The 18128-nt window shown below is 42.5% G+C and overlaps 1 protein-coding gene across 1 annotated transcript in view; it reads left to right on the top strand.

The window, feature by feature from the left end:
• The window catches only part of PCSK5 (proprotein convertase subtilisin/kexin type 5), a 440322-nt gene extending 425602 nt beyond the window's left edge, over window positions 1–14720 (top strand). Inside the window, exons 32-37 of the mRNA XM_053294459.1 lie at window positions 3668–3898; window positions 5026–5203; window positions 7481–7698; window positions 8971–9071; window positions 10377–10563; window positions 12310–14720. Of these exons, the coding sequence (XP_053150434.1) occupies window positions 3668–3898; window positions 5026–5203; window positions 7481–7698; window positions 8971–9071; window positions 10377–10563; window positions 12310–12722 (1328 nt within the window). The 3' untranslated portion in view covers window positions 12723–14720. The remainder of the gene's footprint in view (window positions 1–3667; window positions 3899–5025; window positions 5204–7480; window positions 7699–8970; window positions 9072–10376; window positions 10564–12309) is intronic.
• The last annotated feature ends 3408 nt before the right edge of the window (window positions 14721–18128 follow it).

Below are 18128 nucleotides of genomic sequence, written 5' to 3'. Positions count from 1 at the left end.
CATTCTCAGAAAAGGATATCAGTAACTCAAGCAGCAATGCAAGAGCCTGGGTTGACTCTATGAAGGCAAGTAACTCTTACCCATACAATGCTCCAAAAATATCATTTTTGGATGTAGAAGTGAAATATTCATCTATTAATTAAGGGAAGGAGGATGCATCAGGGGGAAGAGGTTCAATGAATATTAGTTTAGACATGGCACATCTTAAAGAGTGCATGAACAGCAAAGGAAAAATGTGCTTGACCCAATGTCACTCAAGGACATGCTGACACAATTGCAGAACATCCTTTACTCTGTGAGTGGGATAATCATCCAAATCGCTCCTCTACACATGGTATAAAAGCCTTTTAGTGCATGTACAGGGACAATCTGGATGATCACTCCTCTCATGCAAGTAAAGGACATGCTACGATCCCTTAAGTGATGTTGGGGTGGGAGCATCCATGCCAGAGTTCTCAGTGTTATTGTGTGTAGCGGTAACTGTAGACCAGGGATGCTCAACTTTGGCCCTCCTGCAGATGTTGGCCTACAACTCCCATAATCCCTGACTATGGGCCACTGTGGCTGGGGATTATGGGAGTTGTAGTCCAAAAACAGCTGGAGGGCGTAAGTTGAGCAGGCCTGCTGTAGACCAATGTTCATGTGAAGTGGCCCCTTGTGCATCATGTCACCTACTGTTTAAATAAGCAAACGGCTTCTATTCCTCTTCATCAACTTCAAATATCTCATTAGGATTACAAATAGATCTATAGCTACTAGGGGAGCTATAGAGGAGGGGCATAGCTCAATGGCAGAGCAACTTAGTTTGAAAGCAAAATGTCCCATGTTCAATCTCTGACATCTCCAGGCAGGGTAGGGAAGATTCCTGTTTGAAAACCTGGAGAGCCAGTCAGTGTAGACAATAGTGAGCTAGCATGACCAATGGTCTGACTCTGAATAATGGAAAATGGGAAGGGTAGGTACCAAATGTAGTTATAAAACACAAAAAAGAGGAGTACCTAATAAATGTTAAAGTAAATTATAATAGCAGTGGTAAGAGAATATATACATGTGTGAGGAGTAAGTATTCAGTGTATAATATCCCAATGGGTAAGCACACAAAAATCAGAATGCTGAAACAGACAAATAGCTGAACAATGTGAAGTAACCCAATGAGTGATGACACAATTATCAGGATTCTGGAAGAGTCAAATGGCTGAGACTTGCAGCGCTTATGCAAGGTTCTGAATGCTTATTCAGTCAGAAATGTGTCTCTTGATCTCCAAATATTTTTAAATAGACTCTTGAAATATAGAATACAGATACTAATATGATAATTTAAGATCCAAAAGTACAAATACAAAGTGAACAATAATCTTATTATCAACACTTACTTGGTTATCTATTCAAGGAGCAGAGCTCAGAAAAGTCTTGTACCTCCAATGGCTCTCATGTGTCTGATACTAAGAAACAAAATGCATGTACTAAATAAGCCATCTTTGTTATATTATTCTTAACAAATGTATAAATTATGAATTACATCTTAAAAGAAGCAAACTTACAGTTCCACCACAAGAACTAAGCAAATCCCCAAGCTTCTTGTTCTCAAAGGCAATGCTGCTCACTGTGAGTTAAGTGAAAAGATGTGGTGAACCAACAACTTTGCCTAGTGCTCTTAAATATCTATTAGGACTCTGCTTCTTAAAGAGACATCAAAGAAATACAGAAAAGTCCAAGCTGTCATTTAAACCTGAAGGGAACACACTCTTTAAAAGGAACCACCATCTCATTTCTTTCTGAGGCAATAATTTTTGTATATTTATTCTGTGAAATTTATAAGATTGAGCTTGCTCAACTATCATGACTTAGTCCCTGTAATGGTGATATTCATGAAAGTGCTTTACAAGAATAGTATCTCCTGTGTTGTTTTCAAATGTGCTCCTATGTTCTTGGATCCTAATTTTCAAAGGTTGAGTGGTTTGGCCTATGTATATCAAACCACACAGACATAAACACATATAGATAATGTATCTAGTATTGCATGTTCTGAACGTATGAAAAGTAAAAGTTTTGCTTGTATCCGAATGAAAAAATTATGAGCCTTCTCATATATACCTGCATGATGAGCATGCACCACACTTAAAAGTACCCAAGATCTGTGAAGGATGTGGACCTAAAGTATGCCCAATGTCTGCTCTGACCAGTAGGTTCTTGAGGTTGAGAGATGGCCCCTCCTGAAGCCAAGGTTTGGGTGTTGGCTGCAGCCTGGTAGATGTTCAATAAGATGCCAGTATTTCAAGATAATATTTTTGATATGGTAAGATAAGTGGGTTCCATACACCAAAATATCTTGTCCCTCCTTTTGTCTCTGGAGGCGTTCATATTTTCATAGGCCAAATATTTTCCTGCTGGATTTCCGAGAGGCTCTAATAGCTGTTGCATGGACAGTTTTAATAGGATAACCTCTGTATGCAAATTGTGTACTGAGTTTAAGGGTTTCCTATTGAAAATCCAATCTTAAAAATTGTCCGTATGGTAAATTAGTTTTTAAATGTCTTGGGTGATAGTTGTAATGTAAATAAGCATTTTTTGCAGTAGGTTTCCTGAAATTGCAAACTTTAAGATGATTGTCCTCTTGTATCACCAACACATCCAAAAAAGCTATAGATAGTTTATGGACATGACTGGTAAACTTGATATGATTATCCACAGAGTTAATCCATTCTAAAAATTGTTCAAAAGAATGAGTAGTGCCCTTGAATAAAGGAAAAATATTGTCACTATATCTCCCATAGTATATGTCATGGAAGAAGGGCTTCATTTCTGGATTTAGGATGTATTTCAGTTCCAACAAGGACATGTATAGATTGGCTATAGATGGAGCCACTTTACTGCCCATAGCCACTCCATGTTCTATATAGATATCCTGATCATGTCTAAAATAACTTTTTTCTAATACAATATCTAGAAGATCTTTTTTTAAAAATGTGATGGAGGTGATGGATTGCTCCTTTGTGACAAAAAATATTCTGCTGCACCCCCAGCACTCTCATTGGGTATTGAGGTGTACAAAGCTTCCACATCGAGAGTGCATAGTAAGAAGGCCTCTTCTTACCATGCACTCGAGAGACACATTTCTGACTGAAGAAGCATTCGAAACCTTGCATAAGCGCTGCAAGTCTCAGCCAGATGTCTCTTCTAGCATTCTGATAACTGTGTCATCACTCATTGGGTTACTTCACATTGTTCAACTATTTGTCTGTTTCAGCATTCTGATTTTTGTTTGATTACCCATTGCGATATTGTACACTGCATACTTACTCCTCACTTATGCACATATTCTCTTACCATTGATAATATAATATACTTTAACATTTATTAGGTACTCCTCTTTTTTGTGTTTTATAACTGACTCAGAATAAGGCAACTTCCTATGTTCCTACTTTAATTGCAGTAGTACCAAGAACTTGATAGGGGTTGCACAAAATATAGAAGTGGCGTGATCCCTTCCTAGAAGGTTTATAGGTTACATTCAATGGACAAGATAAGGCTACTTGCGAAAGTCAGAGATTAACGATGGACAGTGCAAACCGGCTAGCAAGAATCAGATAACTTTGCAGAAGTTGTTATAGGAGCCTATAGAAAGGGAAATAATTGGTCAAATATTTGTTATTTTTTCACATTCCAGACTGTGACAGGACATGCCAGACTTGCTTGTCTTCCACTGCCTGCCTTACTTGTGATGAAGGCCTGTTGATGACTCATCGTGGCCTCTGTGAAATGCCCCAGCACTGCTCCGTCCTGGAGTACTATGATGGGCAGACCAAGACATGCAGGCCTTGCCACAGGAAATGTCTGGGTTGCACAGGCCCCGCTGAAGATCAGTGTCTCGGCTGCCCAAGCACATGGCGTCTTCTCAGTAAGCATTTTCCTCTTGTCTCCAATTGTTTCTACTTGTTGATGGAAAAACCATTAGAGTATAACATGTAGATTTTGGTCACCCTGATCCAAAGTCCTATGGGTGCTCTGAAGGACAAATGGAGCTCTTCTGCTAGTGGATTTCTCCAGCCCCTTAAACACAGGAGAAAACAACCATCAGTTGAAAAGAATGGAAAGCCCATGCAAAGTGGACAGGTTTTCTGGATCAGGATGCATGGGTCCCAAATCCTCTACTTAAGAAGACCTGTTAATATAATTTTATCTAGGGAACGGACTTTTTAACACCAGAGCATTCCATTTTTGTCCTTGCACTTTGGTGCTATATTGCCTCCAGCATTCACTTGATAGTACCTGGCAACTCAACCAAAAGACTTTTGCAAGCTATTGATGAATCCTAACCCAGTGGGAACCACATACATTGTTAATAATAGAAAATGTGGTGACAATATCAGCTGGTTTTGCATCCTCATTTTTAATTATTTATAACGAGCCTAATATGCCAAAATATCAAGCAGATACTTTCCCCAAATATTCATCGTGCATATGATCAACGAAAAAGTCTGTTTTGCTTCAATCATTATTGACAAAGCATAAGGCTGTATATTGTCCCACACTTTATCATTCCAAAAGAGAATAAAAATACTCTGTTTTTTTGACAAAATGATTGTGTACATTTCTTCCCTCTTGGGAAAAAAAAAGTCATAGATAAGTCATAAAACCAAATAACAATTTAGAAACAGCAGGGTATAGAACTGTAGCTCATTAGTAGAACATCTGTGTAGAACATGTGTAGAACATGCATATGATTCCAGGTGTATCCAGGTAGGACTGCAAAAGACTCCTGTCTGGACCCTGGAGAGCCACTGCTAGTCAGTTAATACTGAACTAGAGGTGATTCTACATTCTACCAATAATAGCCAGCCTGGCACCCGTCAAAAGATGTATACGTATTTCAGAATTGAGATTTTGTTTTCCTGCATCCTAATACAGATTATGTTGATGTTTGCACTCTGGTGGGGAAATTGATCCCTGTATGTATATACTATATAGATATAGATATTGATATCAATATCAATATAGAAAGTCTGATGCTGTTCTTTTTTGCAGATGCAACTTGCGTGCATGCCTGTCCCCATGGATATTACGAGGACAGAGATAAAGGCCAATGCTACCCTTGCCACAGGAACTGCGAGACATGTTATGGGAAGCACAGCACACAATGCCTCTCCTGCCACCCAGACTGGTACAAGCAAGGACATGGCTGTGTGCAGATCTGCACATCTGGGTAAGATCCTGGTTAAGATTAAAAGCTGTACTGGATATAAATTGTAACTGGGTGTCCTCCAGTAACTGAGAGGTACAACCTGAATGTGTGTGGAAATATTCAATAAAAATGAGAGTTAATATTCCTAGTAATTGGCAACTATGATGAAAGTGAAAAGGGTGGAGAATATCCACCAGTATTACAGCCTTTCTAAAAAGTAAGTGTACTTGACCAAGTTGTAGAAATGACATTCTTGGACCATCCTTGTCATTTGGACCATCCTTGGACCATTTCAGACTGGCTTTCGGGTGGGCTATGGGGTGGAGACTGCCTTGGTCGGCCTGATGAATGATCTCAAATAGGGAATCGACAGAGGGAGTGTGACTCTGTTGGTCCTTTTGGATCTCTCAGAGGCTTTCGATACTATCAACCATAGTATCTTTCTGGAGCGTCTGAGGGGGTTGGGAGTTGGAGGCACCGCTTTGCAGTGGTTCCGCTCCTACCTCTCGGACAGGTTCCAGATGGTGTCCCTTGGAGACTGTTGTTCTTCAAAATCTGGACTTTCCTATGGTGTCCCTCAGGGCTCCATATTGTTACCGATGTTGTTTAACATCTACATGAAACCACTGGGTCAGATCATCAGGAGATTTGATGCAGGGTGTTATCAGTATGCTGGTGACATCCAAATCTATTTCTCCATGTCAGCATCATTGGGTGAAGGCATAACCACCCTAAATGCCTGCCTGGATACAGTAATGGGCTGGATGAGAGATAACAAACAAGCTTAATCCGGATAAGACGGAGGTACTTGTTGTGCGGGGTCAAAACCCGGGAGACGATTTTGATCTGCTTGTTCTGGATGGGTCACACTTCCCCAGAAGGAACAGGTACGCAGTCTGGGGGTGCTTCTGGACACAAACCTCTCCCTCGTGTCCCAGGTTGAGGCAGTGGCCAGAGGTGCCTTTTATCAGCTTTGGCTGATACACCAACTGCATCTGTTCCTTGAGATAAATGACCTCAAAACAGTGGTACATATGCTGCCAACTGCCAGACTTGACTACTGCAATGTTCTCTATGTGAGGCTGCCTTTGTACATAGTCCAGGAACTGCAGGTGGTACATAATGTGGCAGCGAAGGTGGTCTCTGGGTCATCTCAGAGAGACCATATTACCCCTGTATTGAAAGAACTAAACTGGCTGCCTATAAGTTTCCCGGCAAAATACAAGCTGCTGGTTATAACCTATAAAGCCCTAAACAGCTTAGGCCCTGGGTATTTAAGAGAACATCTTCTTCACCATGATTCCCACCACCTATTAAGATCATCTGGAGAAGTTCATCTACAGTTGCCACCAGCTCGTCTGGTGGCTACTCAGGGATGAGACTTCTCCATTGCTGCCCCTAGGCTTTGGAATGTGCTCCCTGTAAAAATAATAACCTCCCCATCTCTGACAACTTTCAAAGAGTCAGTCAAGACACATCTGTTCACCCAGGCTTTTAATTCGATTTACTCTTTTAATATTTCTAACTTTTTAAAGTTTTAAATTGTTTTACTGTTTACATTTTGTTTTAATTGTGTTTTTATTGTAAACCACCCAGACATGTAAGTTTTGGGCAGTATAGAATTTAGGTAGGTAAATAAATAAATATAAAGGTGAAGGTGTCTCTGCCTGTGTTCCCTCTAACAGGGATTCCCAGATGTTGTGGACTACAACTCCCAGAATCCCCAAGCAAAAGCCATTGCAGCTGGGGATACTGGGAGCTGTAGTCCACATCATCTGGGAATCCCTGTTAGAAGGAACACTGGTCCCTGCCCATGAACTTTTATCCATAAAAAACACTTGGACCTCTCACTCATATCCTTTTCCCCACAAATTTCTTCCCCCCGCCCTTCTGATTTTGCATGACAGAATAGGACCATAACAAAACACAAATAATGCCCAGTATCTATCGGAAATGACTTGACTAGCAAGCCAGAGGTTGTCAGTTTGAATCCCCGCTAGTATGTTTCCCAGACTATGGGAAACACCTATATTGGGCAGCAGTGATATAGGAAGATGCTGAAAGGCATAATCTCATACTGCATGGGAGGAGACAGTGGTAAACCCCTCCTGTATTCTACCAAAGACAACCAACCACAGGGCTCTGTGGTCACCAGGAGTGGACACCGACTCAACAGCACACTTTACCTTTATCTATGAACAAGTTGGCTTTGCAAAGTACAAAGAGATCATAGAGAAAACACCCTTTTCTTGCAAGGCAGGTATTTCCCAAACCTTTGCCTTTTTTTGTCTGTTTCAGATACTACACAAACAATGTCTCTGGCTCTTGTGATAGATGCCACAAAAGCTGTAAGGAGTGTCTGGGACCTGAATCCACAGACTGTCTCTCTTGTGATGAAGATTTCTTCCTTTTGCGCACCCAGAATGAATGTGTCAGCTCCTGCCCTGAGCATTACTATGCAGACAGTGACAAATACACCTGTGAAAGATGCCATCCAACCTGCAGTTCCTGCAGTGGTATGATACAGACGTAGATGTTATGACGTTGCAAAATCATTATCAGCGTTCAGCAGCTCTTCTCTTTTTGTCTGGCTAATATTTTGCGATTGCTGCAGTAGCAGCTCAATGGAAGCAAATAGTAGTTGTGGGAGGCCTGATCTGGATTGGGACTGGGGGGGGGGCAAGTGTTCAAACCCCTCATTCCATGTGCACCAGTCAAGATTGGGCCCTCTCTTGAAAACCAGGGCTGATATACTGCACAATGTTGTGCATGCAGTGGAACGCAACGTTTTCTCAGTTGCACAAGAGCGTTTTTGCACAGCTATGCCCCTGGTGTAAATGTTGCATGCCACTGCATGCATAACATTATACAGTATGTCAGGCCATGTTCATTATAAAAATCAAGCACACAGATAGAAATAGTTCCACACCAAACCAGTTCAGACAAGATCTGAACTGGTTCCGCACCGTGCGGAAGGGAGTGGGCAGTGGCATCTTTTGAAAAAAGGAGAGCAAGTCCTTATTTGCTCTCTGCCACTGCAGTCAGCTTCCTGCTGCAGCGGTACTTGTCCCAAGTATCTGCACGTGGTGACAGCATGATCGTGCTGGTGTTGTGTGTGGCTACTTGTGAGAAGCACAGCCACAGCAGGAAGCTGCCTGTGGTGGTGGAGAGCAAGTAAGTATCTTCTCTCCTTTTTTTTTTTTTTTAAAGACCTTGCTGCCCATTCCCCTCCCCGTGGTGCCAAACCGGTGCATGAACCTCGGTTCGGGCACATCCCTACACACAGATCCCAGTCACACAATCGCTATTTTGTCTGGTTTGGCCCTAAGTGAAGGATTCTTTAGGAGTGGGTCTTACAACCACGATCTTAAAGTATTGTGTAACTCAAATGCTCACCATAGTGTCTGTAAAGTCAATTTTTTTAAAATTTATATTTCAGTTTTGGTTTAGAATACTTTAGGAGAACAGCACAAGATGAATCATGTACATGTAAGTCAGTAGCTCCAATTGGTCAATCATCGGTATCAATGTGTGTATTTATGAAATCCCTTCCAGCCTGTAGCAATATTAAGTACCTGGAGAATCTCAGCAGAAAACACCAATTATAAAATAGCACTCCATAAGCCAAGCTAGGTTCTACCAGTGTTTGAATCCAGGATGCTCAGTATATTCATGAAAATCAATGCCATTTATTCATTAAATGGGACTGGAGTAATAGCACTATGTCAGACTGGGTTAGGTAATTTTCTCTGTCGTCTTTTTAAATTGTTTTGTTTGTTTCCTTTAAGGGAAGGGAGCATTAAGCTGCACGTCCTGTGTGTGGAGTTATCGTTTTGCTGCTGGAATGTGCAACTCAGAATGCTTTGTAGGAGAATACAAAATCTCAGAGGTACATACACTTACATTCTCCACTTCACATTATTTCTGAAATATTTCACCAAGTGATCCAGATATTGACATCTTGTTATCTTCTTGTAATGAATTATTCTCTGTGTATACTGGCCACTCATAATTCTTCTGCTTGCAGGTTCCTATATAAGAATCGTTCCAGATGGAGAAATGCTGTGTTTGAAAATGCCAGTTCTTTTCAGTTATCTGCTCTGCATCCAGATGATTTGCGCAAATTTGTAGTGCCATCTGCTGGCCATCTGCTGCCAATCTGTAATGAAAAGAGAAACTGCAGGATAGGGAAGCATATCGTCTGGATGCAAAGTGGATAACTGACAATAACTTGCATCTTTCAACACAGTAGTTCACCATCTGAAAGCACCCTAAGCAAAATCTAATAGAGGGGCTAGTTTATGGCTCAAAAGAAGTTACCATCTGGTCAGTTTTAAGCAGCCACATCAATTTTTTCTGTTCACATCTGTAGTCCTTCTCAGGTAATAAAAACTCAGGGCAGTCTAACATTTGCCTCCATTTTGCATTACTCTGTATTTTTAGATCCATGTACAGAGGTAAGAAATGGCTTTTTATTTCTCCAGGAGCTTTCCCAGACAGCAGGCTTTACTACAAGGCTTTACTACAAGTTCGAATTTCCCCCCCAAAAACAGATGCCAAAAGTGGATGTTTTTTTACCCCGGACATAAATCAGGCTAGGCTTTAATGCACAATGAAAAACCCTAATCATATGTGAAGTGCTCCCCAGTATCTCACATGGACCTTGGTGTGAATTCAGCCGATGTGAGAATGCACACCCTCCATTCCAGTGGAGAAGCAAGCTAAAAGACCAGTCTTGGAATGCTCCTGACAACAGTGGCCACACCGTTCAGGAGAGAGCATGTCTATTTGTAAAATAACTGCAGCAGAGAATTATACCGCTATCTAAGGCTGTGATTTGGCTGGTTTCTAACAGGACAGGATGAGGTGTTGTGCTTTCCCAGTTTTTGTTTTAAAACCCTCATCACTTTATTAGTAAAGTCGTTGCATAATTCTAAATCTTAAATAAATGTTCATATGCCAGTGGGTTTGGGGGTCCCCCCTTCCTTCGGAAAGAAGTAGTAAACATAATTGCAAGGAGAACATGTTTTAAAATGGACAGAAGCACTGTAGAAAGGTATGCAAGTCACTGACTAACAGATGGATTAGAGCCAGCCAATTTCATGCATTATCTCTTTCTTATTAAAAAAACAAAACCATTTTGCTGCAAAGCCCAAGGTTTACCCCCCACCCACCCTGTGTTCTGAATTTTAAGGAGGAGCCACCAAGATGTGAAAGATGCCATGACACTTGTATAGAGTGCAAGGGACCTGGTCCCTTCAACTGTACTGTGTGTCCTGCTAACATGGAAATCTATCTGGATGAAAATCGTTGTCTGCCATGCTGCAAGAGTTCTGAGCCTCTGGAAGCGCAGGAGTGTTGTGACTGCAGTGAAATGCGAGGTATTAATCTGAAGGGTTTGGAGGGCAATGTTTTATGGTTGCATGTGTGGCACTTTTAAAAAAAAATCTGAGATCAAATCCCACTAGTGAGTGTCATAGCCTTGCAGATCCTGCTTTGTTGCATAACCCTGGTGGTAGCAGCCCAGGCCTGCAGATGTTACATACAATTTGAGGAGAATCTTGAGGTAAGGAGTTTTGAAATGTGATACCCGCTTCATGAAGTGCCACTTTTTGGCTGTGCCTACATAATTTTCAAGCCTAATGTTAGAGTACTTCCAAGCTAAATGAGCCTTTAGATCAATTGCAGTGTGACCTCCCAGTGGCTTTGGAGCATGAGAACCACAGCCTCTTTGCATTAGGGGAGGTAGACAAAGACATCACATCACATGTGCCTAGTTGCACCCAGACCCAAGGAGACATGGACATGAGATTCTTTGGTGAAATTGGCCACATTTATTGAGACATAGTTCTTTACGTGCCAACATGGCGCTCAGCTGGGATTGGTGCTCCACCCACCACAGTGCGGTTCCTAGAAGGCCGGCTGCGAGAGTGGCCGCCTTGACCTAGACGACAATGGCGTTAGCACCTTGGCTCCAGGTGGCTCCCTCGCTCCAAGGCCGGCGCCGCCCTTCCTAGCCGACCTAAGGTCAGGTCTCTGTTACTAATGCCGCCCCTCCGATGCTGGCAAGCCAGACGGAAAGATGTCGCTTTGCAGAGAAGAGGGGCTGTGCGGCATCCCTGATCTGTCAAGCCCCAAGGGATCCACTTCTCCTCCTTGAAGCCAAATGCTTACCTGAGGTGCATCACAGACTGCCCTGGCGCGAGTGCTCTGTGCCACATATTGCCGGGGCCCCACCCCCGGAGCGTGTCCATGCTCCTTTGCAGGGGGCTGGGGCAAACAAGCCGTGCCACCCAGTTGGATCGGTGAGCGGCTGGATTCTCACAAACGACCACAGAGGTGGTAAACCGTTTCTGACCCATAGCACTGCAGCCAGCAAGTGGGGGCTCACATGATGGGATGCTTCCCCATGAGAAAAAGGGAGGTATAGCTAGAGAACTAGAGAAAAGGGGAGGGCAAACGAGCATGTCAGTAAAAGGCTACATCTCTTCTCCTTGCAGCTAGCTATCTTCATGGAGGGAAATGTTTTGCATGGAGAAGCATTGTCATGTGAACCACTACCTTCAGTCTGAAGTGGTACAGTCCAGACACAGGCTTACCACCTCACCTGCTGTTAGTGAGAGATCGAGATCTAAATAGTGCCACTCCTTTGTGCACTGGGGGTAAACATTTGTGAAGAAAAGTACACCTGTGGCACGCTGGCTCTTTCTGGCAAGGAACCAAGCCTCTTCTCCCGCTTCCTGTCGCAGAGAAGCAGCATTGGGAAGCACAAGCACACCCTAAATGTTCCACTGGTGTTTCATCACTAGGAATGGGAAATATTAATAGCTGATGAACTGAGACATTCTTTTTCAAATGAAATGGTTCATTGTTAATACACTCCTAAATAAGACCAGGTCTCTTAATTTACTTGTTGATTCTCTGATATCATGTGTATGGCCCTAGTATTGTGTGAAAAAGAATTGTCTACCTATATATTTATGTGGCTGTACAGATAAATTTTAGATGTATCCTAGTGACCAATTTACAACTGGAGAGAAAAGATTTTTCAGATTTTTCCCAAAGTGTGATTCCTCTTGTGAATACATTCACATATGAAGGGTATTTTTACATTTTCTTTTTTCCAGATGAGTGTATAGTACGTACCACCATGAACTTGCCCACTGAGATGAAAAGCAAAATGACAGCTCTGGTTACTGCCATATTGATTTTGTTGATCCTCACCCTTGGAGCTATTGTTTTCATATGGAGAAGGTCACGCACCAAACCCAAGCCAGTTAACCAAGGTAGATATGAGAAGCTGACAGATAATGCAAAGGCTCTCACTTCTTTCAAAAGTAACCACTACCAGGGCAGCAGTTATCAAGATCAAGTGATTGAATACAAGGACCGTGATGAAGATGATGATGACGATGACGATGATGATATTGTCTATATGGGCCAAGATGGCACAGTATATCGTAAATTTAAATATGGACTTCTAGAGGATGATGAAGTAGATGAACTGGAGTATGATGATGAAAGCTACTCCTTTAGATAACCTTTAGTTTGTGCATATGTCATTTGCTTTTGGTTACCCAGTTTTGTTATTGACTGAAAGGCCCTAATGAGGAACAAATGGCAAACCTGATACAGATAATCATTTACTACCAATCTGCACTGGATGTGGAAAAATTCTCCTTCCTTCTAGCCTGGGGGAGAAGGTAAACAGGTTATCAAGTAATTACATGTACAACATAAGTTACCATTTGGTAAAAGGTTGTCTGTATCAACTGAGCTTTTTTTCAAATATAATATTTTCCTTCTATACTTCTGTTACTAAATAGATTGGTTGTAAGGTCATGAAGTGTTGCTTTTTTAACTACACAAAATTTCTGAGCTGAATTACATTCTTCTTGTGTTAAGATGCCTGCTATCCACATGCTGAACAAAATGGCAGGACCTCTGTTAGTCTGGCACGGCTGTACTTGCTTTGTACAGTACTACTCTCATTTTGTGTGACCTAGTGACAGGACACTGGAAGAGGGTAGGATATCTCATGGTAAAGACTTAGAGCTCCATGAACACAGTACAACTAGAAAACTGACATTCCAACCCACAATCAGAATGGGAAATATGCACTGAGGAATGCACTGTGAGGTTCAATCAGCCACCTATATAGCCCATAGCCTGCCTTCTGTAACTGGCTTGGCTCTGAGGTAGGAGTTTTTGAGTATAGTTAGATTATAAAAATCTTCAGAGTTGTTGCAGTGCTACATATAATTATGTCATTTGGCAATTCCTCATACTTGGCAAAATAATGTATGTATCACTTGATCGCTGCAGCCATCGTTCTATTGCACAGAATCACAGACAGAACTTTCAGGTCACGTGATGCTACCTCACTGTTCAATGAAGACTATTCACACATTCATCCAGGAGTATGGATTAAGGACCAACTGAGTAATTAATGTACGTTTGTCTACACTAGTGGCTAAGAGACTGAACTGCAGATTAGGACTTCCTCACTTTGAATTTGGCCTCTGCCATGAACTCACTAGGTCACCTTAGGCAAGCCATGACTTCTCAGCCTCCACTTCCCAGCTGCAATAGGGAATAATAATTTCCTTGTTTTACAGAGTCACTGTAAGGATTACATCAAGTTAATACATGTGAACCTCTTTGCAAAAGTGGTATACAAATGCTGGCTCACAAACTGCACGACATTCTATGTGTGTTACAATGAAACATGTGCACAGTTTCACAATAGCACTCTTTGTGCAAACACAAAAATTGTACGAATAGAGTTGTGTGATATATGGCCATCTAGTGTGCAACTGTTTGTACAATTCTTGCATTTGCACAAACAGCCCTACTGCACAACTATATGTGGTGTAGTTTGTAAGCCACTAAGTATTCTAATTAAGCATGAAAATCACTCCCTGTAGTCTTATCAGTCTATTAAAAATACCTTACTGTTGTTGACAGTGCTTTTATATTGAAATGGTAAATATAATTGTGACCAGCCTTAACAAATATCTTGCTGCTGTAGCATTGTATTGTAACCCATATTAAGAGTAATTTTTCTTTCCAGTGGCATTTTTAGTTTGTACTAGTCTCAAAGCACTAAAAGTGCATTTCTCATGAAGGTCACTGACACTCCATGTAGAATGGTCTGCAACAAATGGTAAAAATAAGTCTGAACTTGTTTTATGCAGCATTAGCTCTTGAATCATTCTGCTCTTAGTAATTACATGTTTGAAGAATTGTATCATGGGATTTAGATGTGTTTGCACATTACGTCTAGTGGAGAAAAGGAAAGAATTGTTTCTGATAGTTCCTTACAAGATTACATAGAACTGATTTATTTTAAAGGCATGTAGGTGCAAGGGAATTAATCATTCAGCTTCATAACAGTGGCATGGCTCAAGATGATGGAAAAGGAAATAACTAAGATTGCACTAAAAACAAATTGAAGTACTGAAAAATGAAAGACACTATGGAATGTAAGATATGTTCATTTATGAATAAGTACAATAAACCTGTTTTGTGTGAACAAATAAACAAATCTTTATACAAAATCATGCTGTTGACTGATAAGCTAGTAATTTGAACAACTTCCACTAAGCAAACCAACAGTTGGCTGGTTCACCTGAACATCTGCCTACTACACACAGTGAAGGTGGGGTAGCACCAAAAATATGCCTGCCCTGACATCATTAAAGGATATGCTGATATATTCTTGGCACATTCATTAATCATGTGTGAGTAGTATTCATGTGATTCGCCCCTCTACTCCAAAGCCCTATTTAAAAGAAAAGCTTCTGAAGAACACCTTTCACACACGATTAAAGGACATACCGTGCACACATCAGTACATCCTCTAATGGTGTTGGGGCAGGCACACTCTTGGCATGTCCTTTCCCTTCATCACATGTAAGGGGCTGGTGGAGGCTGGGTTCATGTAAGCCAGCCCAGTATCTGAGTAGTGTTGAGGTCATATAGTATGAAAACATTCTTCATGGATTCCTCCAAGAGCTGGCCCTTGCCAGGCTAGGCCTTAGGAATACGCCTTGCAAATATGACTGTCCATGTATGTATGTACTTACAGCTGTTTTAAACTCTGCCGCTTTGGCTTGCTCCCCATTGGTAGTGCAAAGGGACACCCGGTAAGTATGCTCTGCAGCCAAGGGGTGGAAATGGAGTGGGCCATCCACAACTCCTAAGACAACATAGTAACGACTGTGCAGTTTGCTGTATTCCCTGAATATCCATGCTCAGAAGTTTGTGGCAGGAAATCATGCTCACTGAAGACACCTTGGGTTTATCTATCTAGTACAAATGTATTGCTTTTGGATATACCAAAGGAAGCTGCTTAACAATGTTTGAGACATTGTTCAGGTAACATCATTGGGTTACCCATACTCAAGTCTACCTTTATTACACCAAACGAACTCATCTCTTAGATTCAGCAGATGCAACAGGCTAAACAACCTATTACCAACAGATAAGGGGAAAATGGAACCACTTAATTTGTCCCCTATGCCCTGTCAGTGTGTTCTCCTACACCAGGGCTGTTTAACTTCAGCCCTCCTGCAGATGTTGGTCTATAACTCCCAGAATCCCTGGCTGTTTGTCACTGTGGCTGGGGATTATGGGAGTTGTAGACCAAAAACAGCTGGGGGGCCAAAGCTGAGCAGACCTGTCTTATACTCTAGGTCAGCAGTTCCCAATCTGGGAGCCTCCAGATGTTGCTGAACTACAGCTCCCATCAGCCCCAGCTACAATTTATTGTGGCTGGGGATCACGGAAATTGTAGTTCAGCAACATCTGGAAGCCCCTCAGGCTAGGAACCACTGCTCTAGGTCACACATAGATCTTTTTCTTTTTGAAAGATACCTCTAGTATTAAGTGTCACTAGTCTATAGCAAGTAGTTCCAGCATATTTCATAGTATTAGTTAAGTATCCTCTATAATAAAACGCTTGGTGTCCGTCCGTGGACGGACACCAAGCGTGTGTCCGTGCCTCCCTGGCCTGTTCTGCGCATGCGCAGAGCGCATGCGCAGAACAGAGCAAGGGAGACACGACCACCGGCACCCGGTGGCCATCTTGGGCGGCCAGAAGCGGCCGCCCCGAAGAAGCCGGGTGAGCGGCGCCGGGGGACACTGGCCACTGCCGCCTTGGCCAGAGGACACCCGCGGCGGCAAGGGAGAGGCCCCAGGGAGCGGAGGGCCCGGCCGGAGCTGCGGGCGGCGGCGGTGGGTGGCGGGCCCGCTGGAGCCGCGGGCCGCGGTGGGTGGCGGGCCCGCCGGAGCCCTGGGTGGCCGCCCCGGCCGGAGACATGGGCCGCGGTGGGTGGCGGGAGGGGGAATGGCAGCGAAGGTCCAGACCCGCCCAGGGAGACGGAGGCCGGGACCGGGGGCCGAGCGAAGGCCAAAGAAAACTAAAAGCAAAAATGCAGCCTCCGCCGCTGCCTCCGAAGTCCCACCCTCCCTCCCTCCCAACTTCCGAAACCACCTTACCCTGGCTCGTGACAGTTGAGCAAAGAAAGTCCTAAATTGAGGAGGGAGAGAGGAGCTAGCAAGCTGTGCTCCTCCCTCTGCAAAGGCTCTGCCCGAACTGGCGCTTGGGACTGAAAGGACGCAAGAGGCGTCCTTTCCGCCCCAAGCGCCAGTTCGGGCAGAGCCTTTGCAGAGGGAGGAGCACTGCTTGCGAGCTCCTCTCTCCCTCCTCAATTTAGGACTTTCTTTGCTCAACTGTCACGGGCCAGGGTAAGGTGGTTTCGGAAGTTGGGAGGGAGGAAGGGTGGGACTTCGGAGGCAGCGGCGGAGGCTGCATTTAAAAAAAAACAAAAAACAGTAAAAGGGAGAGGAAAAGGCTAGCGCCCGTTATTATAACGGGCTTCAAAACACTAGTGTTCCATAAGAAATTTGTTGTATTCACAGGTTCATATGTCCTTCCATGCTTCGCCAGACAGGAGAGTAAAAATGACCTAAGAACAAAGCACACAAATGATTCGTGCAGTACTAGCAAGTTAGGAATTGTGGAGAATAGAATACCTCTATTAATTCATTCACACTTAATGATTTGTGCACATTAGAAGCAATTCCCCTTAACTAGAACTCATTTCAACTGAGGGGGAAAATGTAGTATTTTACAATAATATAACTGAATAATCTAGATTCCAATGCAAACTTTTGGGTATGAAAAGCACATTAAGTTGTATGTGCTGTACATCTTTCTTCCTTGTAAGAATATATTTCAACCTATGTTTGTTGAAAGGTCATGAAAAAATATTACGAGATAAATTACTCAAATGTTATAACCTTTAGTAAAGCTATGCTTGAATCTATCCTAAGGATTCAAACTTTTGTATCTTTAATCAAATGGCCCTCCTATATATTTGATGTTGGATTGGCTCATTCTAGACACATGACATATCACTTGGCCAGAAACCTGACAGACATCCTTTTTCTAAAGGGAGCCTGTACATTTCCGTGTTATCACCCAGTAGACTGTAGGCATTTCATGCACATTACTTTAGTGCTACTGGCTTGAATCCAAAAGAAAAATGAGTGGAACTCTACCCACTCAGGATTTTATTGATGTCTCCTCCCTGCCCCACAAAAGCCACTCCTGAGTATTAGCATGCCTTCTGCAATGCCATTAGTTGTTGTACAGAGGCTGCAGTGGGAGGGGGAAATAAAGGTCACCTTGCATGCATGGAAGTATTTGGATCAAAACCAGGATCAATTATAGTCAGTTAAATCTGCCTTTTATATTGGTTTTAATCTTTCCGTAAATGGTTTTGAATTTTGCAAAGCAGTATTAATGTATTTAGACCTAGAAGTAACCACTTTACATGTATCGCTACACCACTAATCACCAAGTATAATATAACCAGAACTCCATGACAGCTTGAAGTCACACAAACACCCAATATATATTCAGATTCATTCCCAGCTT

This window comes from Hemicordylus capensis, chromosome 2 (assembly GCF_027244095.1).
Source record: "Hemicordylus capensis ecotype Gifberg chromosome 2, rHemCap1.1.pri, whole genome shotgun sequence".
Classification (NCBI taxonomy): Eukaryota; Metazoa; Chordata; class Lepidosauria; order Squamata; family Cordylidae; genus Hemicordylus; species Hemicordylus capensis.
The sequence above is the reverse complement of the archived record's forward strand: the minus strand, read 5'-3'. Positions and strand labels throughout refer to the sequence as shown.